At 42.4% G+C, this 18,702-nt stretch overlaps 1 protein-coding gene across 1 annotated transcript; it reads left to right on the top strand.

The window, feature by feature from the left end:
- Positions 1–6: 6 nt before the first annotated feature.
- Positions 7–18,630, top strand: POLR1B (RNA polymerase I subunit B). Its single transcript, XM_026844163.1, has 14 exons — positions 7–124; positions 2,022–2,168; positions 3,146–3,278; positions 4,192–4,328; positions 6,174–6,397; positions 7,531–7,702; positions 9,332–9,503; positions 10,283–10,564; positions 11,165–11,298; positions 11,719–11,889; positions 12,523–12,679; positions 13,911–14,107; positions 14,508–14,761; positions 16,911–18,630. Exons 2-14 carry the CDS (start codon positions 2,049–2,051, stop codon positions 17,791–17,793), a joined length of 3,036 nt encoding a protein of 1,011 aa, XP_026699964.1. The 5' UTR covers positions 7–124; positions 2,022–2,048; the 3' UTR covers positions 17,794–18,630.
- The last annotated feature ends 72 nt before the right edge of the window (positions 18,631–18,702 follow it).

The following is an 18,702-nucleotide window of genomic DNA, read 5'->3' as shown; positions in this document are numbered from 1 at the left end:
GCTGACGGTGGCGGGGGTGTCCATCGCGCCCCCTGCCCTGCCGCTGGGAGCGGTCTGCCAGGAGAGGAGGGTGTTCCCCGCCGAGTGCCGCGGCCTCCGCAGCACCTACCGCGGCAGGATCGCCGTAAGTGTCCGTCCTGCCCGCCCGGCACGCGTGTCCTTGTCGCGCGGCGTAGCGCCGGGCCGCCGCTCCCGTGCCCTTCGCGCGTTTCTGTCCGCTTCAGTGAAAGACCCCTTCCCGGTTCCACCCCCCCTCGGGGGGGATTTCCTAAGAGCTCTATCCCGCGTGGAGGCTCGGGTGCTTGGTGAAGTATGAACTCCCTGCGCAAACTCTCCGTCAAACCCGGCTGGTAACAGGCCCCCTCTCCCCGGCCCGCCTTTTTCACGGGATCCCAGCTGTGTGCTGTACTCTGCTGTCAAATTGGCCTCGCAGTCAGCCAGCCAGCCACTTCAGAAGGCTTTGGAAGGAGACCTGTGTCGTCCCAGAGAGCACGACAATCAAATCTGGTTTCTGCAGGAATCCAGGTCTCAAAAGCAGTGTTGTTTCCGTGTAGTCGCCCAGAGTTATAAATCCCTCTTGATCACATCATATGTTCATCATTTTTCAGAATTACTCTGAAATTTGCCTAGAGAAGAATCCTCAGCGAACAATTTTCCTTTGTACCGTGAAAGGATTGCACAGCGGTTGCTGTTCTCTGTTAAAATTGTTTGTGTCAGAGCTGTACATTTGTGTGAGGGGATGCTTGCTCGTAATTTCAGCTTTTCTTTTTTCTTTGTCCAAAGCATTACAACTAACAGTGATAAAAACAACTGTAAGTGCGGTATCTTACCTGAACATGAAAGTGGTGCAATCACAGATTGTTCAAAGCCATTTTCCTAGAGGCTCTGATTTTCCTGAGCTAGAGATGCTTTTATTTTTCATACCTTAGTTGCTTCCCATCTTTTTTCCAGTGTTTGCTTCATTATTTTTTGAACCCATGTAAATATTTGGAATAGTTGGAACAAAACATTTTGCTGTGCCTTGGGTGAGAAGGTATTGCTTTGTGCCAGGACAGCTTGGTCTCTCCCTGCCCTTGCACAGCAGTGTGTAGTCATTCCCTGTCTCCACTGTGCTGGTGGAACCACATAGCCTTCCCTCAGCTTCTTCCTGATGTTCTCGCTTTCCCAAGGTGAGGAGTGAGCCCCTGTCTGCTCAGCGACTGCTCATACAGGATCCACTTTATACCTTTAGTCATAACTTAAGCTGGAGACCAGAACTGTGCAGAGGTCTCAGTCTAAGGCTGCACTGTGGATTTAGAGGGGTGCAGTAACATTTCCCTTCCCTTTCCTAGTAATTCCTAAGACTCGATTTACTCTTTTGACTGTTACCCCGTGTTGAACCAGTGTTTTTGTATTGCAGTGTTGTTGTTTCTTTCCTGCATGGCAGCAGCTCTTTCAAAGCCTGTCTATAAAGTTAGGACTGTTTGCTCCTACCGTGCATTTTATCGCCTTGTTTCATACAGTCAAGGGGTCCTTCTGCAGACCCGCTGCCAGGTCTTGTTACTGTGAATAAGTTACTTTCTTTCACACACGCTTTTCTTTCTCACTGTTCAGATTGCTTGTGAACAGAAGTGTGCAAGTCTTAAGAAAGGTCTCTGCAGGCTTGTAGTGTGGATGTCCTTTCATAGAGCATTTTTTGTTTTCTTCTCCTTTTTTTGTAACTGTTAACTTCTGAGGTTTTTCTATTTAGGCTGCTTTCTCAAAGGGTCTGAAAGGCAAACCAGACTGTACCAACTTTGTTCACTTTTCCTAGCAGCCTCTTGGCCTAGTTCTAGTCTGATACGATTTTCTTTGTTGACTGTTTTTCAGAGCATAATCTTTAGCATGTATCTACTAATTCTACTTTTTATTATCATTATTACCATTTTCCAGTTTTGAACTTTGTTAAACAGATTGCGGTTATATTAAATGTACAGCTAATATAGCAGGAAAGATTAAAAGGGCAACTTAATTTGCTCACTGTTTGCGTTGTGTCATTTTAGGCTGACATCAGCTGGTCAGTGAATGGCATGCCACAAGGGACTATTAAACAGCCCCTGGGGTATATTCCAATCATGGTGAAGTCCAAGTTGTGCAACCTCTATAATCTTTCTCCACAAGAGCTCATCCAGCACCATGAGGAGGAAGAGGTAACAGGGATTTTGTGGGTCAGGAAAATCTGTGTTTTACATGAGCGGTATCTCAGACCAGCTTCTCTTGAAAGAACTCAAGTGTTTATATTGTATTTCAAGTTTGACGACTTATTTTCTGTGAATGTACCCTATTTACAGGTTCCATACAGCATCTTGGAAAATTTGCAGTCACAACTGTTTTTGAATACAGGGGTCTGTTTGGTGCAGTTCCAGTATACAATTACTTAACTGGCAACTGAGGCTATGTAGTTGTGAGTGGGCCTCTGTGGAGACAAAGATTTGCAGAACAGGCATCAAAAGAGACATTTTAATTCTCAGCTGTCTTCTGCAACTTTTTCCTCATCTCCCCAGTAGCATGTCAGGTGTGGGGCATCAAATACAGGATTGTTTAGTGCCGTATTTTATGCTCACAAAAAGAGTGAGCAAACTGTGAAAGAAAATCTACAATGGTGTGCAGTTGCTGCCCTCCTAGTGTGCTGCTTGTACCTTCATTTGTGGTATTACTTGCTACTGAAACACTTTTTGGCAACACTAATGGCTTACGTTTATGGAGCTATACATTTATCAGTGTTAAGCTTGTATGTGACTAGCAAGAGTTTTTCTGCACTGAAGATCCCTCTAGTTTATAAACTCAAAATGAGAACTCAGTGTATTTATTGAAAAAATAGTTAGTGTCGACTCTTCAAAGCCATTCAGTTGACCACATGGATTTTGTGGTGGTTTTTTTTCCTTTCTTCCTTTAAATTGTGGAATATGCATCCCTTTCCTTGCACTGTATGCTGCGTTTAGACTTAATAGTCACTGGCGAAGAGTGCAGCCTTTCCAAATGCAGTGCTGAAACATCTGTCTTGCTATATGTTTTATAGTTAAAATATCAAATGTTTGTTAACATATAATACGGGCATTTTTGTCTTTTACATAAAATGCTGGGTTATTAATTTCTAAGCACATTAAAATTATTTTTCTTCTGCCAGGAAATGGGAGGCTACTTTATAATTAATGGCTTAGAAAAAGTTATTAGGATGCTGATTATGCCCAGGAGAAATTTCCCTCTTGCAATGACAAGACACAAATGGAAAAATAGAGGCCCTGGTTTCACAGAGTACGGTAAGATGAAGAGTTTCCTGTAGCTGACCATCTATAGCTGACTTTCTGTAGTTTGTTGTGGTGTAGCTCTTGTGTAATGTTTGTAATTTTTACTACATGTGAAAATAAAGGGTCAGCACCACCATAACAGTACATGCATGAAACAGATGTTGGCCTTGTGGGAGCTGTCTTAGCTGCCCATGCTGAGCGAGGAGATTATATTCCAGGCCTTGCAGTATATGTAACATTTGGTATATGGAAGGTGTAACTAAAACCCTACTTTCAGTAGAAGTCAGTGTAGACTGCTGAACTTGTTTGAACCTTTGTCATGTATACTCAGTAAAATGAGTTTAAAATTCAATTAAACCAGAAGTTACAGTTTTATTTCAGTTGTTACCAGCTGCTGATTTAACTGGACTCTGGTGCTTGAGCACACAGAGTAATTCCACAGAAATTAATTTTGAGGCAGTGCCAGTTTAAATGGTCCCATTTGTTTTATTTTTCTTTGTTCTGAAGCACATATCATGAAACAGGACCAGGAAACACTGCTTCAGCAGTACCCCATGAACACAGAACTGTGAAAACTTGACCCAGAGTGCAGTTAGGAAGAGTATTTCTGTGTTGCTGTATCTTACAACCTAAGGTTACAGACAGAATAGTTGAGGCTTGGGACTTAACAGTATGCATCTTCCAAGCCTCTCAGCAAGTTTGCTGGCACTCCTGAGACATTTGTCCAGTAAAAACAATTGAGCTGGTGTATTTATTTGAAATGGCAGGTGGATGCTGAAACTAGCGATCTGCCTCCTGTTCCCAGCCATGAAATACCAAAGTTTCTCTCATTAATTGTTTCACAGTGGTTCGGGCACATCACAGCAATGCAGCTGGTTGTGTTTGTACAGCTTGTGTTGGTCTTTGCTTGTGATAATTTTTGCAGGAGTAGTGATGCACTGCGTTAAGGATGAGCACACTGCAATAAATATGAACCTTCACTACTTGGAAAATGGTTGTGTCATGGTGAACTTCATTTTTCAGAAAGAGTTGTTCTTCCTTCCCTTGGGATTTGCTCTAAAGGTAAACTCCTAATGCTTGTGTTTTCTGTGTTGAATAAATACAGAAGTTTTACTAGACATTTTTATTTAAATAATGAGAAGAAGCTAATTCCATATTAAGTATTTTGTCATCCTTCCTATACTAACTGAAGAACTACAGTCCACACCAAGCTTATGCCTGTTATGTAACACTTGTCTGCAGCAGAGGAAGTGCATGCAGGGTCAAGAGAGGAGGGAAGATACACACAAGGGTTTCATGGCTTTTTACTAATGAATGCTCTGGATGAATAGCTCTTGGACGGTGTAAGAGTTTGCCACCTAACGTGAAAGATCTTGGGAAACTTTTTAAAACAGAATCACAGCTGAGTGTCCAGTGAGTGAACAGCATTAATCATTAATGCATCTAAAACCAGTAAATTTGCCTTTTTTTTTTTTTTTAAGGGGGAATATAAAATGCTGTTTCTGATTGGAACTGGAAGCAGTGAAGATCTGGAAGGATCTGTTGGAGCACAATTTGATGGATATAAACTGTTCTTTGGCTAGCAGGCAAAAGTCTTACTTGAGCCATGACTTTTAAAATTCTTTTCTAAAAGCATGCTTTCTCTAGTAGCAGAGCCAGAGTACTTCAGCCGTGTATTTTACCTGCAGCAGCTGTTAGAGCACATCAGAGGCCTGCAGCACTACATGATGAAAGCATCATGTAAATCAGCCCCACTGAATTTGTGTCTTCTTTCAACCTGCTGTATTCACATGGCTGTTGCGCAATGCATTTCACTTTTTCTTCCAACACTTTTTTTCAACTTTTGTTTCAACAAAAGTAGCTGATTACCTGTTTCAATATGCAAAGGAATTGTACTGATGTTCTGGTAGCTCATGAAATCTCAGCATAAGCAGGCCGTGTTGTCTGAAGTTGAATTCTTCCATGAGTTGTCACTCTCTGGGTTTCATCCCCCCTCTGCATTGATCAAGCTGAGTTCTTCGCTGGTTTCCTGTGGGCCATTCAGGTCCCGCTGCAGCAGACTGCTGCTACTGCAACCCTGCTGCGCTTCTGTTCTGGCTTTAATTATGATTTCTTCATGCTACGTAGTCATCCCAGTGCTCTCCTCTGTTGGACAAAACACAACATGTGCTCTGGCAGATTCCAAATTGTATATATCATGATTACCAAGCAGCAGAACTGAGCTTACATTGCTCCCTTTCATAAAGAAATCTGCCTTAGTGTCTTTTTCATGCACCCTTCAATTTTTCCTGAACTTTTTGAAACCTACTTAAATGTGCTGAGCAAATAAATTTCTTAAAGATGAGGCACATTTGTCCTTAAACAGAGAAGTCATTAGTTTGCTTAACCCTGATGTAAAGAAACAACTAGGAAACAATTATAACACCAAGAGCTAAGAATGCGGGATTTAAGTATGAGCTTTAGTATATGAAGTGTTAAAACTAAAGTGGATTGGTTCTAATAACCTTCATCAAAAGGCTAAATTGCCTTTTGGTTTGCATGAGAATAAGTAGCAGCTTGTGACAATGGTGAATAAAGTCCATGTTTCTAGGTGAGCTCATTCTATGAAGATAGCGGTAAATCTTACCTAAACATGAGAAGCCTATTAGTTTAGAGTGTGCAACTTTGGTTCTTTCCAAGGGTCTCATTGGATTGGGAGTCCTTGTGATCATCATCAGGGTATGAATATCCCCTGCATTACTCGTTAAGCACCTCAACCCCACAGTATTTTCCAGTCTGCATGGTGTAATGATATTTCCAGAGGACCAAAAACCTAAATCGGTGGGGTGGCTTGTTCTTTTGATGTATTTTATGGACAGATGTTGCTATGACTTTGTTTTTCTGATGCAATACACTTCTGTCTTTCAGGCATTAGTTAATTTCCCAGACTACCAAATCTTTGAAGAGTTGGTCAAAGAAAAGGAAAACGATACTTTTTATGTGAACTGTGTTACTGAGATGATGAGAGTGGTAGTGGATGCGGGCTGTTTAACACAGCAAAATGTCCTCGAATACCTGGGAAAGAGCTTCAGAATAAAACTTAACCTTCCTGAGTGGTACAGCAATGAACAGGCTGCAAATTTCATTTTGAAGTATGTATGTATGCATGCAGGAGTGTGTGATTCAGTGTAACTGTATTGAAATTACAGGCAGTTTTAAGAGTACTCTGCCTTATCACACTTTGTTATGGTTTTCACATGCATTTATAAAATAACGTCCAGTGGACATTTTTTGATGAGACTCCAGGATATTATAATAATGTGTATTTGTGGTGTTCAGAAATTAATGGACTGATAAAAGTATCCCCAAAATGGTTTCAGGAGAGGGTATCAGTTGTTATTTAGATGTGATTTTCTGATGTATTTGATGAAAAACATAAATATAAAAGATTTAGGAAGAGAAGGTTAAAACTAGGTCTGTGACTGCTCAAGGCTCTATTTGTTGAACAGAAATACTGCAATTTGCGGCACTTAATCAGTGCACCATTGTCAGCAACTATGATGATAATTACATTTATCTTTTAAAATGGTAGAAATTAAATACTTTAAAATCTTGTTTCTTCCATGGAATAAGTCAGAAAGGAATGGAAGAGCTGGCCTTGAGACTGTCACTGTGACAGGCATTCAACTAAATAATTACTTTTTCTGGTAAAGTAGGTATTTGCTCTTTGAGAGGTTTTTTAGCACATGAACACAATTATTTGGGATGCCCAAGTCCTTGAGTACTTGTAAATACCAGCTCAGATTTGGAGTGGGTGCACGTCTGTGGATATGTGCATGTATGTGGTTGGTGTCATAGTGACTGTAAAACAACACGCAAATCTCATCTGCTGACTGGTCCTGGCTCAAATATCTGTTCACATAAACTACATGCTTATGAGGACATCTAACATGGGAATGTGCAAAATGAGTTTTTCACAAGGTTCATCTTCATCTAATCAACCAACTATATCCTTAATAAAACTAGCCCCTTAAAATGACAGGTTAATAATTTTCAGCTCAGTCTCTGGGTTATTATTATTATTATTATTATCATTATTATTATTATTATTATTATTATTATTATTATTGTAATTTATATATAATACTAAGGGCAGCTGGAAAAGCTTGTGCCTTGTTAGGCTTTTTAGCTAAAAAATTTGGTTTGAAATTATTTAGGAGAAACTTGAAGAACAGCTAGCATGAAGAGATGGTGTTAGTTGTCCTCCTCCTTTCTCTTCCTTCAGCAAGTGTATCTGCATACACCTGACAAACAGAACTGAAAAGTTCTACCTGCTCTGTATGATGACCCGGAAGCTGTATGCTTTTGCCAAAGGGGAGTGCATGGAGGATAATCCAGACAGTCTGATGAATCAAGAAGTGCTTACCCCAGGACAGCTTTTCCTTATGTTCTTAAAGGTAAGGTCTTAAGGGGTTTAAGCCTGTGAATGTAATGGTCATCCAGTCCAGACCCCACAGTGACCATGGGGACAGGAGAGGTGCAGGAGCCAGATTGAAGAGCAGGGAGCCTGGATGTGCTGTGAAGGCTGAGAGAGTGCTGGATGTAGCCTGACCAGGCAGGGTAGTTGAGGAAGGCTTGGCTGTCTCAGTACAGGGTGCTAAATATGCCAAAGAAAAGCCTGTACAAAACCTGGGATAAAGAGCTTCATAGCCTTCCAAAGCAAATAAATGAAAGTGCCCCCATTCAGAGTGGGAGGCCGAGGAAGGAGGAATACCAGTCCTTGTTTGAAGAGGTTTTTGAAACAGCATACTTCTGTAGTGTCAATTGATATGGGAGTGGTAAAGATCTGCCTTTGTTGTGGTGTTGCTTCTGTTTTACATGGCACATATGCAAGAAAGTAACTGCCCACTCCCCAGCCCCTGCATTTTCCAGAAGTGATGATTCATGATGTTGTCATCATGCTCCCATCTTTATGTTCCTTTACGGATCAGGAAGTTGATAGTATGCTTCTCAGTTACACAGGTAATTTGCTAATGGTGATATAAAAATGCAGTTTCCCAGATCTATTCCAGTGTATTAGGAATTCAGTTTATTTCTAGGGATTCCTCATTTTAGGATGCCAAGAGGAAAGTATTCCTGTTCAGAAACTTGGCTGTCCCATGAAAATCATTGTAGAATAGTAGTTCCCATCCCCAAGTAAAGATACTTCCTGGAGGTATTAGATAACTCTATTTTAACATTTCTTTTCCATTTTAGCCAAAATTGTCTTTAGCATTGTTTTATTGGAAGATTACTAAAACTTCTCTACTACTTGACTGGTTTCAGTGAGTTTAGAAAGAAAAGAGTTCTGTGAAGTGTTTTAGTGCTATGTGGAACTGCCACCAGGAACCAGAAAAGGTTGCATTCGTGACTGGCCCTGTTAGATCAGCAGGGGAATGAGTTAACAGCCCCTTTTTTGAATGCAAAGATCCTATATAGACTAGAGCATGCACAGTGTGACTGTATACAATGGATTTTTACTAAGTTCAGAGCGTTGTTGGATATCTTGGGTTCTTTTCCCTGTTCTTATATAGTATCTTAAGATCACAGCAGCGATAAAATTACAGTTAAAATGAAAATACAGTCCACGATCTCATATTGTCGTAGCAACATTTAAATGCTGTATGTCCATGACCTTCGAGTTTTGTATCTAAACTTACCTCATAATGTGGTTTTACTTTGTCACTGCATTTATCAAGCTAATCAGAGGAGTTATTCTTGTCATAGGTACAATTTCTGCTTTGGGCTTTGTTCTTTATGGAAGTCTGTTGTTGTGCTTTGCCAGACTCATCACTGGTCTGGGTGGAAGTGATTGCTAAGCTGTTGGATGGATATTTTCTTTGCAGGTCTGTGTTGGTGTGATACCATCAGCATTTTGATAAATGAAGTCAGTGTGAGAAATATGGCTGGAAAACTGTCAGTTCAGTAAGAGTTGTCCATCCTGCTGATTTAAGAGGATTTCTGTAGCACGTGCAACTGATGTGAAGTTCTAATCTGAGCCTTTATTTTCCTGTTTTAAATTTAAATCTCTCAATTTCAAACCACAGGAGAGGCTTGAAAGCTGGTTGCAATCTGTTAAGTTTGTTTTGGAGAAAAGAACAGAAAAGGCGGACATCAGCATAAACACGGACAGCTTAATAAAGGCATTCAGCCTGGCAACGGACTTTACGAAGCCCTTTGAATATCTTCTTGCAACTGGTAACCTGCGATCTAAAACCGGTAAATCTTCAGGCTTAAGAAGCCTTTTTTTCCTGCTAAACAGAATGAGAAACAACATAAAACCGAGCTCTTAACTGAAGACAACTGCTTGTATGCAGACATTGTACACTGCAGCTGAATTAATGAAAGTAGTTTGAGGAGAGTTGAAGGAAAAGGCAAAATTTCTCCTCAAGCATAGAATTTATGCATGGTATAAACCAGGCTAGTTATTAAAGCAAAGCCTCTACCCAGATAAATAGTTGAAACTAAATTTAACATTGTCCAAAATATCGACCATATTTTGATTTGTTTTTCCAAAGATTATTTCTTAGAAAATGCAATGTGAGACAGAAAAGGAGCATTTGTTTATCAGGACTGCCCCATTTGTCATGTGAGCTTAAATGGAGAGAAACCACATTACTAATATATTTCAGATTTACCTGGTGCTTCCCTGAAGTGTCTAGTGTGATGATGTTGTAATGGAGTGCCCACTAGAAAATGAAATGGAATTAGAGGGCCACAGAATTTCAGTAAAAAGTACCAGCTGCAAATCCCCAAGTCGCTTCACTGGGAATAACTTTTTTCTAAGGGGAGATGGATTTGAAGCAGTGGCTTGGAATTTAAAGTCTAGGCCTCTTATAGGTCACTGAGTTGTCTGTGCACAGGCAATAGCACACGTGCCTTCTGTTGTTGGGGTCCTGTGTGAGCATCTTTGTGGCTTATTACTGCCTTGTTACATTGTATTTTATTTGTTAAAGTTTGATGACATCCTGACATAAACTTCAATTTTTTTTCCCAAGGCCTAGGCATGTTACAGAACAGTGGTCTGTGTGTGGTAGGAGACAAGCTGAATTTCATTCGCTACCTTTCCCACTTCCGCTGCATACACAGAGGGGCAGCATTTTCCCAGATGAGAACTACAACTGTCCGCAAGCTGCTGCCTGAATCCTGGGGATTCCTGTGCCCTGTGGACACCCCAGATGGAGAACCCTGTGGTCTGATGAACCACATGACAGCTGTGTGTGAAATAGTGACAGAGATGGTGCCTGTAACAGGCATTCCACCTTTGTTATGTTCCTTAGGTATGTTTTAGTGGCTTGATTGGGTTTTTTTACCTTTTTTTACCTTTCTGCCCTGCAAACTCGTATCTGGGAAAGGTTTTCCAGATACTGCCACTGTACACTGTTAACTTGAGAAGGTGAAGTCAAGTTAAACCTGTACTTACTGGGCCTCTGCTTAGTGTTAGGTAGCACATTGTTTGTATATGTGTGTCCACCTTTTGGAGGGGGGTGACGTTCAATGTAAATGTCTCTTAGCTGTGTGCTGTAGAGTGAAGGTGTTCACTTAAGCACAAGGAATTGCACAGGATAAGCTCTAAGAAATTGGACCAAGTAGTGACTTTCTAATGCTGTTGGTGACTTGAATTAAACTGCAGCTCACTTGTGATTACCACAATCATGAGAATCCTTATTTCAATCAGGAAAATGGGGAGGGGAATGGCATTCTTCATTGTGCATGTTTTATGTTTTCCATTAAGTAATCTACAGCTTTGCCCTGTAAGTCTGAATTTTTTGATGTTTGGGAAAGCTTTTTTGTGTGGATTGAGGCTTCCTGCAGAAATAACTTCCCTGTTTTGTTTGGGTTTTTTGTCTGTTTCTTCTACCAACCCCTTCTTCTCACAGGTGTCACCCCCGTTGATTCGACTCCAAGCAAGCCTTATGCAGAGTGTTACAGTGTTGTGTTGGATGGCTTTGTCGTGGGCTGGGTAGAGTGGGAGCTGGCTCCTGAGATTGCAGAAACCCTCCGCCGTTTCAAGGTTGTCTTGTTTAAAATGTTTTTTAGCTAACCATCTTCAATATGCAGTGGTCAAAAATAGGCATGTTTGGAACTTTTTAAAAAAACTTTATTTTTTAATCTGACCTGATAAGTTATCTTTGTATGTTAGTATTGGAGTGAGTTTTTCTGTTTTTCTTGGTTTATGTCTGTATGTTTGGTATGCTGGCTTACGAAGTCATCATTTTCAGAATTTTTTTTTCTTGAAAAAGTCAAGATAGACATATTCTGTCCTTTTCTTGGTGGAGATTTTTCTAAAGGTATTTTTAAAATAATTTTGCTACCATTTTATATTAGTAACTACACCTGTGGTTGGCATTTTCATTGTGTAGGCTGTTGGATGCACCTTAAATAAACCAGTGTTAGTTTGTGTTTCTAAACTGGTGTTTCTTTGCACAAACAGATAACACAAGAGAAGAGATTTCCTGCACGAGCAGAAGTGGTCCTTATACCAAAGACAGGAAAACCCAGTCTGTATCCTGGGTTGTTCATTTTTACTACCCCTTGCCGGATGGTGCGGCCTGTCAAAAACCTGTTCTATGGAAGGAATGAATGGATTGGTACTCTGGAACAGGTAGGGTTTGCATATTTCCTTTCTAAAGCACTGACTGTTACAGAGGTATGCAGCATCAAAACCAATGTTTTGGAAAATCTTTGTGAAAGGAGCTAAAGATGGGATGTAGGGAGCTTGTGCTGAAGAGCTAGAATAGGTTGCAAAAGGGTTTTCTCACTTCCTGCTAATCGGTTTCTGATAAATATCTTAAATGGACTGTAGCAGTCTTTTTTTGAGATATTGAAATCTGCTCTCAGTATTAACTCAGTGAAGTTTGTGAGGCAGAGGATTGCTGTCTTGCGTGTACTGTCTCATCTTGTGTTACATCATGTTCTCCAGATTGCCCATGGGCAGCCAAGCAATGGATTGCTGGAGAACTTGCCCATTTGGAACAATTAAAATGGGAGATGGGAAGGAAGACTTGTTACTGCAGTTTTGTATTTCCAGACTTGCTTTCCTTGCAGTCAGTCTGTGATTATGATAGGTAGTTTAACCGCTGTCTGATATTTTTCTTGCCTGCTAATACACTAAGGTGCAGACAGTGACCACATCTAGAACTGAAATGGATGAAAAGTCACTGGAAGCAGCTTTGTTTTGCTTCCTTCGCTTTAAAAGAAGGAAGCTAATGAGCGTTGTCCAATTTGATGTTTGCAGATCTTCATGAATGTGGCCTCGCTGGAGTCAGAGGTGGTGCCTGGCGTGACCACTCACCAGGAGCTCTTCCCTCACAGCATTCTGAGCGTGGTGGCCAACCTCATCCCCTTCTCTGACCACAATCAAAGTCCACGAAACATGTACCAGTGCCAGATGGGTAAGTGCTGTAGTACCTAATACTGCAAGTCCCTGCGCAAGGGAAAGGGGGAAGAAAACTCTCAAGTGTCTGTTCCAGTCTGTTTTCCTGCATTCCCAAATAATAGCCTTTCCTTACTGTTGTTTCAACATGGAGGTTGATTAACAGCCATTTTTTTCATAGCAAAGTAAGTTAAGTCAAGTTTATCATCCTGGCTGCCTTCTAGTGGGCGGTTCTAGGTTGTTGCTCTCATGTTGCCTTCCTTTAGTAAGTTTTGTTTGGATTTTTCTGATGATGTTGATCATATAGAGAAGTGAAGGGCACTGCATCAGCTGTTTGGCTGTGTTAGTGTCTGACATCTGTTTTGTCAACAGTCCTCTCAACCCCACAACTGACAGAGGTTAACCTACTTCTGGCTGGTAGCTACAGTAGATGCTCTGCAGTAGTTAGTGTGAGGTTTTCTTGCCACCTGTTTTCAGTGAGCAACTGCTGTCTTGACACGGCAGCTGCTGAGAGGACACTTGCTAGGAATCTGTTGCAAGAGAGTAATATAGTACTGTGACAACAGCATGGTTTTTTTTCTGTTTGATAGAGATTTAAATTGATTTGTTTGATTGTTTGAAAGAAATTGGGCTAGGATATATAGTGGGGTTTCAATCAGCTGAGGTGCAAGTGATGTGCAGGAAGCTTATTTAAAAAATTTTTTAAAAAGGCAGGCTAAGAGAAAGTGTGTGAGTAGGGACTTCAAGGGAGCAGGTCTCATTACCTTGCTAGCATATTATATTTCTGACAGTATTATCAGAAAGATGTCCTTAAAACTTCTGAAATGACCAATGTGACTATGTTCAAAACTTGTTTTCCTTGCCAATATATTTATAATGCAGAAGCAAATGCTTTTTGGCCTGGAAGTATGTACAGTGTGCCTCACTGTGGGAAACTCTAGGGAGAGGGAAAAAAATAACACAAACAAACAAAACCAAAAAAAACACCACACCAACCTTATCAGAGATTTTGAAATTGCAGAAAGACACAAAATTACAAATAGTCCTTATGAAATGCTATGAAAGGAATTGAGTGTTGTGTTTCATAGAAACTTAAGGCAGTTATTAAATTCAGAGAGTTTTAAGATTAATAATCCCTCTATATTGTAAATATTTCTCTCTCTCCTCTTAGCAAGATACAATAGAAGATGAAACATAGATAAACTTTGAATTTATCCTGAATAAATCCAACTTTCTTTCTTTCTTTCTAGGAAAGCAAACCATGGGGTTTCCAGTTTATAACTACAAGGACCGCTCAGATAATAAGCTGTACCACCTTCACACTCCCCAGAGCCCTCTGGTGCGGCCCAGCATGTATGACTATTACGGTATGGACAGCTATCCAGTTGGCACCAATTCAATTGTGGCTGTCATCTCCTACAGCGGCTATGATATGGAAGATGCAATGGTAAGACACCAGAATGAGAAATCCTGCTAGTTGGTAAAGTAATTTGATTTGGGGAACTGGGAAGAAGGTTGGTACCTGGCTGAAAGAACCCGTTTCCTGCTTCTGCTAGTCCACAGACTCTGTTCAGGCAGATAGAGGATCACAGCAGTTAAGCGTTGTTACCTCAGGTAGTGCTGGCGGCACTGAGAGTAGAGAGGACCTCCTTTGTGCAAGGCAGTGGGCTTCCAGCATTGGAAAACACTGGGGTTACATGAGGTGTGGGCCTTATGTAAAGGTGACTTGATGGGAGGCTTGTTTAGGAAGGCAATGTTAAAACTATAAGCAGCAGATCGGAATGGAAATGCTTTCTTTGTTGAAGTCATTAGCAAGTCTTTAGCAGGTCTTTGTTTCTTCTTTTTAGATTGTGAACAAATCTTCCTGGCAGAGAGGGTTTGCCTATGGAAGTGTTATCAAGATGGAGAGCATTGACCTTTCCCTCAAAGCCAGCAGAGGAGGTGATAATTTAGTGTTTGGCATCAGGCATGGTGATCCAAATATTATGGAGAAGTTGGATGCCGATGGACTGCCTTTTGTTGGCTCTAGCCTACAGCCTGGGGACCCCTTCTACAGCTTCATGAACCTCAACACAGGGGAGACCTTCACTGTGTACTATCGGTAAGTACAGCTTGTCCTTCCTGTCTCCATGCACGCAGTGGTGAGCTGTCTGAGAGCAGTTGGCCCTAATGAGCTGCAGTATCTTTTCCTCCAGGTGTTCCCTTTTCTCCTCACATGATAGTGTCCATGTCTTGACAGAGGGAGCATGAAATTCATGTTGTGACTCCCGTGCATGTATCACGGCTTTTCTCTAAGCCAGTGTATGCTGCAGAGCCTGACTTATCCCAGGAGGAGAATCTGAGCCTGGTAAAAAGAAAGCTTGCAGAAATTTTTTACTGTATCCCAAGGACTGTTCCTCTGCTCATCCCCTGCAGTTATCTTCTGTACCTGTTGTTAATTGACTTCCATAAGGTGTTCTGTCTAAAAATCCCAAAGAAACGCCAAACAGAAAACCAAAACAAAGTGCCTGTCCCAGAGACTTGCCAGAAAACCTTGTAAGCCAAGTTGTTAAAGGATTAGGGGTTCAAAGAGCATTTTTATTAACATTGCAGCTTCCAAACTGCTACAGTATTAAAATGCGTCAACTACACCCCTCCTTCCCCCTGGAATATTTTGGGGCTAAGTTTTTGTAAGACTTTTGAACTTCACTTGAAAGAGGGAAGGCTGATGACATTTTCATTTAAATCCTCTTCATTTAGGAAAGTGAAGCAAAAATCACTGACAAAAACTGATATATTTAAATGCATCCTACACTCCCAGTTTGTGTGTCTCTACAGCATTGACAGAGTGAGGATAATGCTGTGTAGTTACTCACATTGTGAAAGTGAATTAGTTTGAGAATTACTTGGGTAACGCAGTAATGACATTACTAGAAAAGCTGTTGTTTATTACTCTGTAACAGATGGTACCTTAGCTGCACTGAGGAGACTGCTGTGGACTCCTAAAATTAGTCATTCTGATCATAGAGCAGAGCTAAGAGATTTGGCACATGGTAGTGGGGATCTGTAAGCTCAGCCTTGTCCTTGCACTTGCGGAGCCCTCTTTGGCTCCCCGACTCCACGCTTCTGCTCCCCAGCTCTCATACCTGCCCAGCCTTAGTTCAGATTCTTTACCCAGACAGCTGTTTCCTCTCTGTGCCATTCAGCTTTTTTTCATTCTTGGTCCAAATCAGATAATTATTTAGGTTCCTACTGAGGTGAGCTTCTCAGCTCTCAGTGTTGGCTCCTGCCCCCAGTTTGCTCCACAGACCTGGGGCCCTGAAGAGGGAGGTCTCCCTATTGTCCTGAGTGCTGCACATGCTGATAGATTTTATGCATGGCAGAAAGGGAGGACGGAACAAAAGTTTGAAAAAACTTGGAAGAGGCTTATGAGGCACAGTTTTCTTGCTTATTTGATTGTGATGGCCTGTACCCTGATTGCATTTGGACACAGCAATAACAGCTTTGAAACAGAAGTTAAACTTAGGTACAGACCTTCTGCAAACAAATATTGACTATCGCTTCAAAGGAGAAGAAGAAAAGTAACTTTGCCTTAACATGGGACAAAACGGATTTATTCCTTAGCTGTCATCCCCAAAATGAGTAGCAGGTTTGGGCTGAAAGCTCTGTAATAGCAGTTAAGCCTGCAGCAGACACCTAGCACATGGAATATCAGGCTGAGGGTTCATCTGGAGAAGCAGCATGCCCCTGCACAAGACACGTGTTGCCAAAGCCCTCTCAGCTCACGCTGTGCCTTCCCTTTCTGCTCTAAACTCCCCTTTCTGCTTTGCACAGTTCTTTCTTTTGGTATGCCACCAAGATGGTCTGAATTTATTGGGGGCAGGGAGAGGGACTGCTGCCTTAACACAAAACAAATGGCACTGGGATGCAGTTTGTCAGATGAAGTGCAATACAGATGAACCAGGTTTAAACGATCTTTATTTTAATTCATGGGTGGCACATTACCTGATCACCTGAAAGTTGTAGCTGTGCTTCCAGTTTTAGAAAAAGCAAATGAATGGCACTTGGGCGATGCTGTTGCATTGCTTCCTTGCCCTAATTCTTAATGCAGTCTGATTTCCCTTGCTACTGAATAGTAATTTTCAAGAACAGTGTTGTTCCCCAGCTGTCCCGAGGCATTTTATGAGACTTATGAAGAGGTTTAGGGTTTTATTTTTCCTGCTAAAAGTCACACACACACCTTTGCTGTGATTGTTTTTTCACCTACACAGGAATAAGGAAGTTGGCATTGTAGACAATGTCAGATTATGCAGTAATGACCGTGGCACCGGGAAATTCAAGAAGGCTTGCATCACTCTGAGGGTTCCCCGAAATCCAACTGTTGGAGACAAATTTGCGAGCCGTCACGGACAGAAAGGTATCCTGAGCCAGCTCTGGCCAGTTGAGGATATGCCATTCACAGAGAACGGGATGGTTCCAGACATCCTCTTCAACCCTCATGGCTTTCCCTCCCGTATGACCATTGGGATGTTAATCGAGAGCATGGCAGGGAAGTCAGCAGCACTACACGGCATCTCCTACGACGCCACTCCCTTCACCTTCACAGAGAAGAACTCTGCATTGAAATACTTCGGTGAGACTTTAGTGAGTGCAGGTTATAACTTCTTCGGGACAGAAAAGATGTACAGTGGCATCAGTGGCTTGGAGCTGGAGGCGGAGATCTTTGTGGGAGTGGTGTATTATCAACGCCTGCGCCATATGGTCTCGGACAAGTTCCAGGTGAGGACGACGGGGCCCCGAGACACTGTCACCAACCAGCCTGTCAAGGGGAGGAACGTGGAAGGTGGGATTCGCTTTGGCGAGATGGAGCGTGATGCTTTGCTGGCTCATGGCACGTCTTTCTTGCTGCAAGACCGCCTGTTCAACTGCTCCGATGGCTCCATAGCCTATGTCTGCATGAGCTGCGGCAGCATGACATCTCCCGTGCTGGAGAAACCGCCACACTCCTCCTCTGTGACAAGCAACAGGAGGTACTCCTGCTCTGTTTGCAGCGAGGTGGATACGATCGAGGTTGTCCCTGTGCCCCATGTCTTCCGTTACTTTGTGGCGGAGCTGGCAGCCATGAACATAAAAACAAAGCTCAACGTGGAGTAGCTCTGGCCTTAGGCATGGCGACGCTGCTGCTGAGAGGGAGGAAGCATGTGCCAGTTCTGCCTTTGCTCACTGTGGGTTTCAAGCGTTAAGTCAGTTCTCAGGTTCTCCAAATGTTCACAAAATTAATTTGATGTTTGTATTGAGATGGGGCACTCGCCAAGCTGCGTGGCAAGGAAACGTGGCTCTCTTGGTTTGTACTTCCTAAAGGATCACTAGCTGTTGGGATGTGTATGGAAATCAAGCAATATGACTGCTCTCACCAGGCTGCTGGGTTGAGAGGGGTGGAGGTTCTTTGTTCTCCAAGCGTGGCTGCCACTGCAAAGATGAAGAGGTCATAAAACAGCATGAAGTGAATGCTGGAAATGATGGGAAAAAAAAAGAAATATATTTTGTTTTTTGAAGATAAATCCTTGCAAAACCTAAGCCTTAATGATGGGTAGCTGTTAAAGTGATTGGACAGGTTATGTTTTGCTTCAGTATATATACCTTGAAACTTGCGCGGAAGACGACACAAAGTTCCATCCCACCAAGCCACAGCCTTGACTGCAGGAGACCAAGGTGGCCGAGCCAGGCCTGACCTAGGAGTGTTTGGTGTTGCCGAGCACAGTGCTCGTCTTGGTGTGGCACTGCAGGGGTTGGTTTGGGGTTTTTTTGGCGTGTTTGTCTCTACCTGAAGTAGAAGCAGCAAGCAGAGGGTTGGCCCTGACCCTGGGTCTCCCCAGCCTGCTCCCTTGCAGCAGCACCTGCGCCGAGGGCTGCTGGCCCCATCCCGTGCTCCCTGTGCCCGGGCGGCAGCCTTATGCTTCCTGTTAAAGAGTTATTTTCTACGTTTCTACATCACCTGTGTTCAGAGCCGTACGGGGGGCCGACCGGGGACGGGGTGGGGGCTCTCCGGGGCCGGGCAGGCCC

This window comes from Athene cunicularia (assembly GCF_003259725.1).
Source record: "Athene cunicularia isolate RWA chromosome 3 unlocalized genomic scaffold, athCun1 chr3_part1, whole genome shotgun sequence".
Classification (NCBI taxonomy): domain Eukaryota; kingdom Metazoa; phylum Chordata; class Aves; order Strigiformes; family Strigidae; genus Athene; species Athene cunicularia.
The sequence above is the reverse complement of the archived record's forward strand: the minus strand, read 5'-3'. Positions and strand labels throughout refer to the sequence as shown.

Excerpts from the sequence above, each read along its gene's own strand:
- POLR1B (XM_026844163.1), top strand. The coding sequence starts at position 2,049 with ATGCCACAAGGGACTATTAAACAGCCCCTGGGGTATATTCCAATCATG. Across the intron at positions 2,169-3,145 it reads AGCACCATGAGGAGGAAGAG|GAAATGGGAGGCTACTTTAT; the intron begins GTAACAGGGATT and ends TTCTTCTGCCAG. Across the intron at positions 14,762-16,910 it reads ACCTTCACTGTGTACTATCG|GAATAAGGAAGTTGGCATTG; the intron begins GTAAGTACAGCT and ends TCACCTACACAG.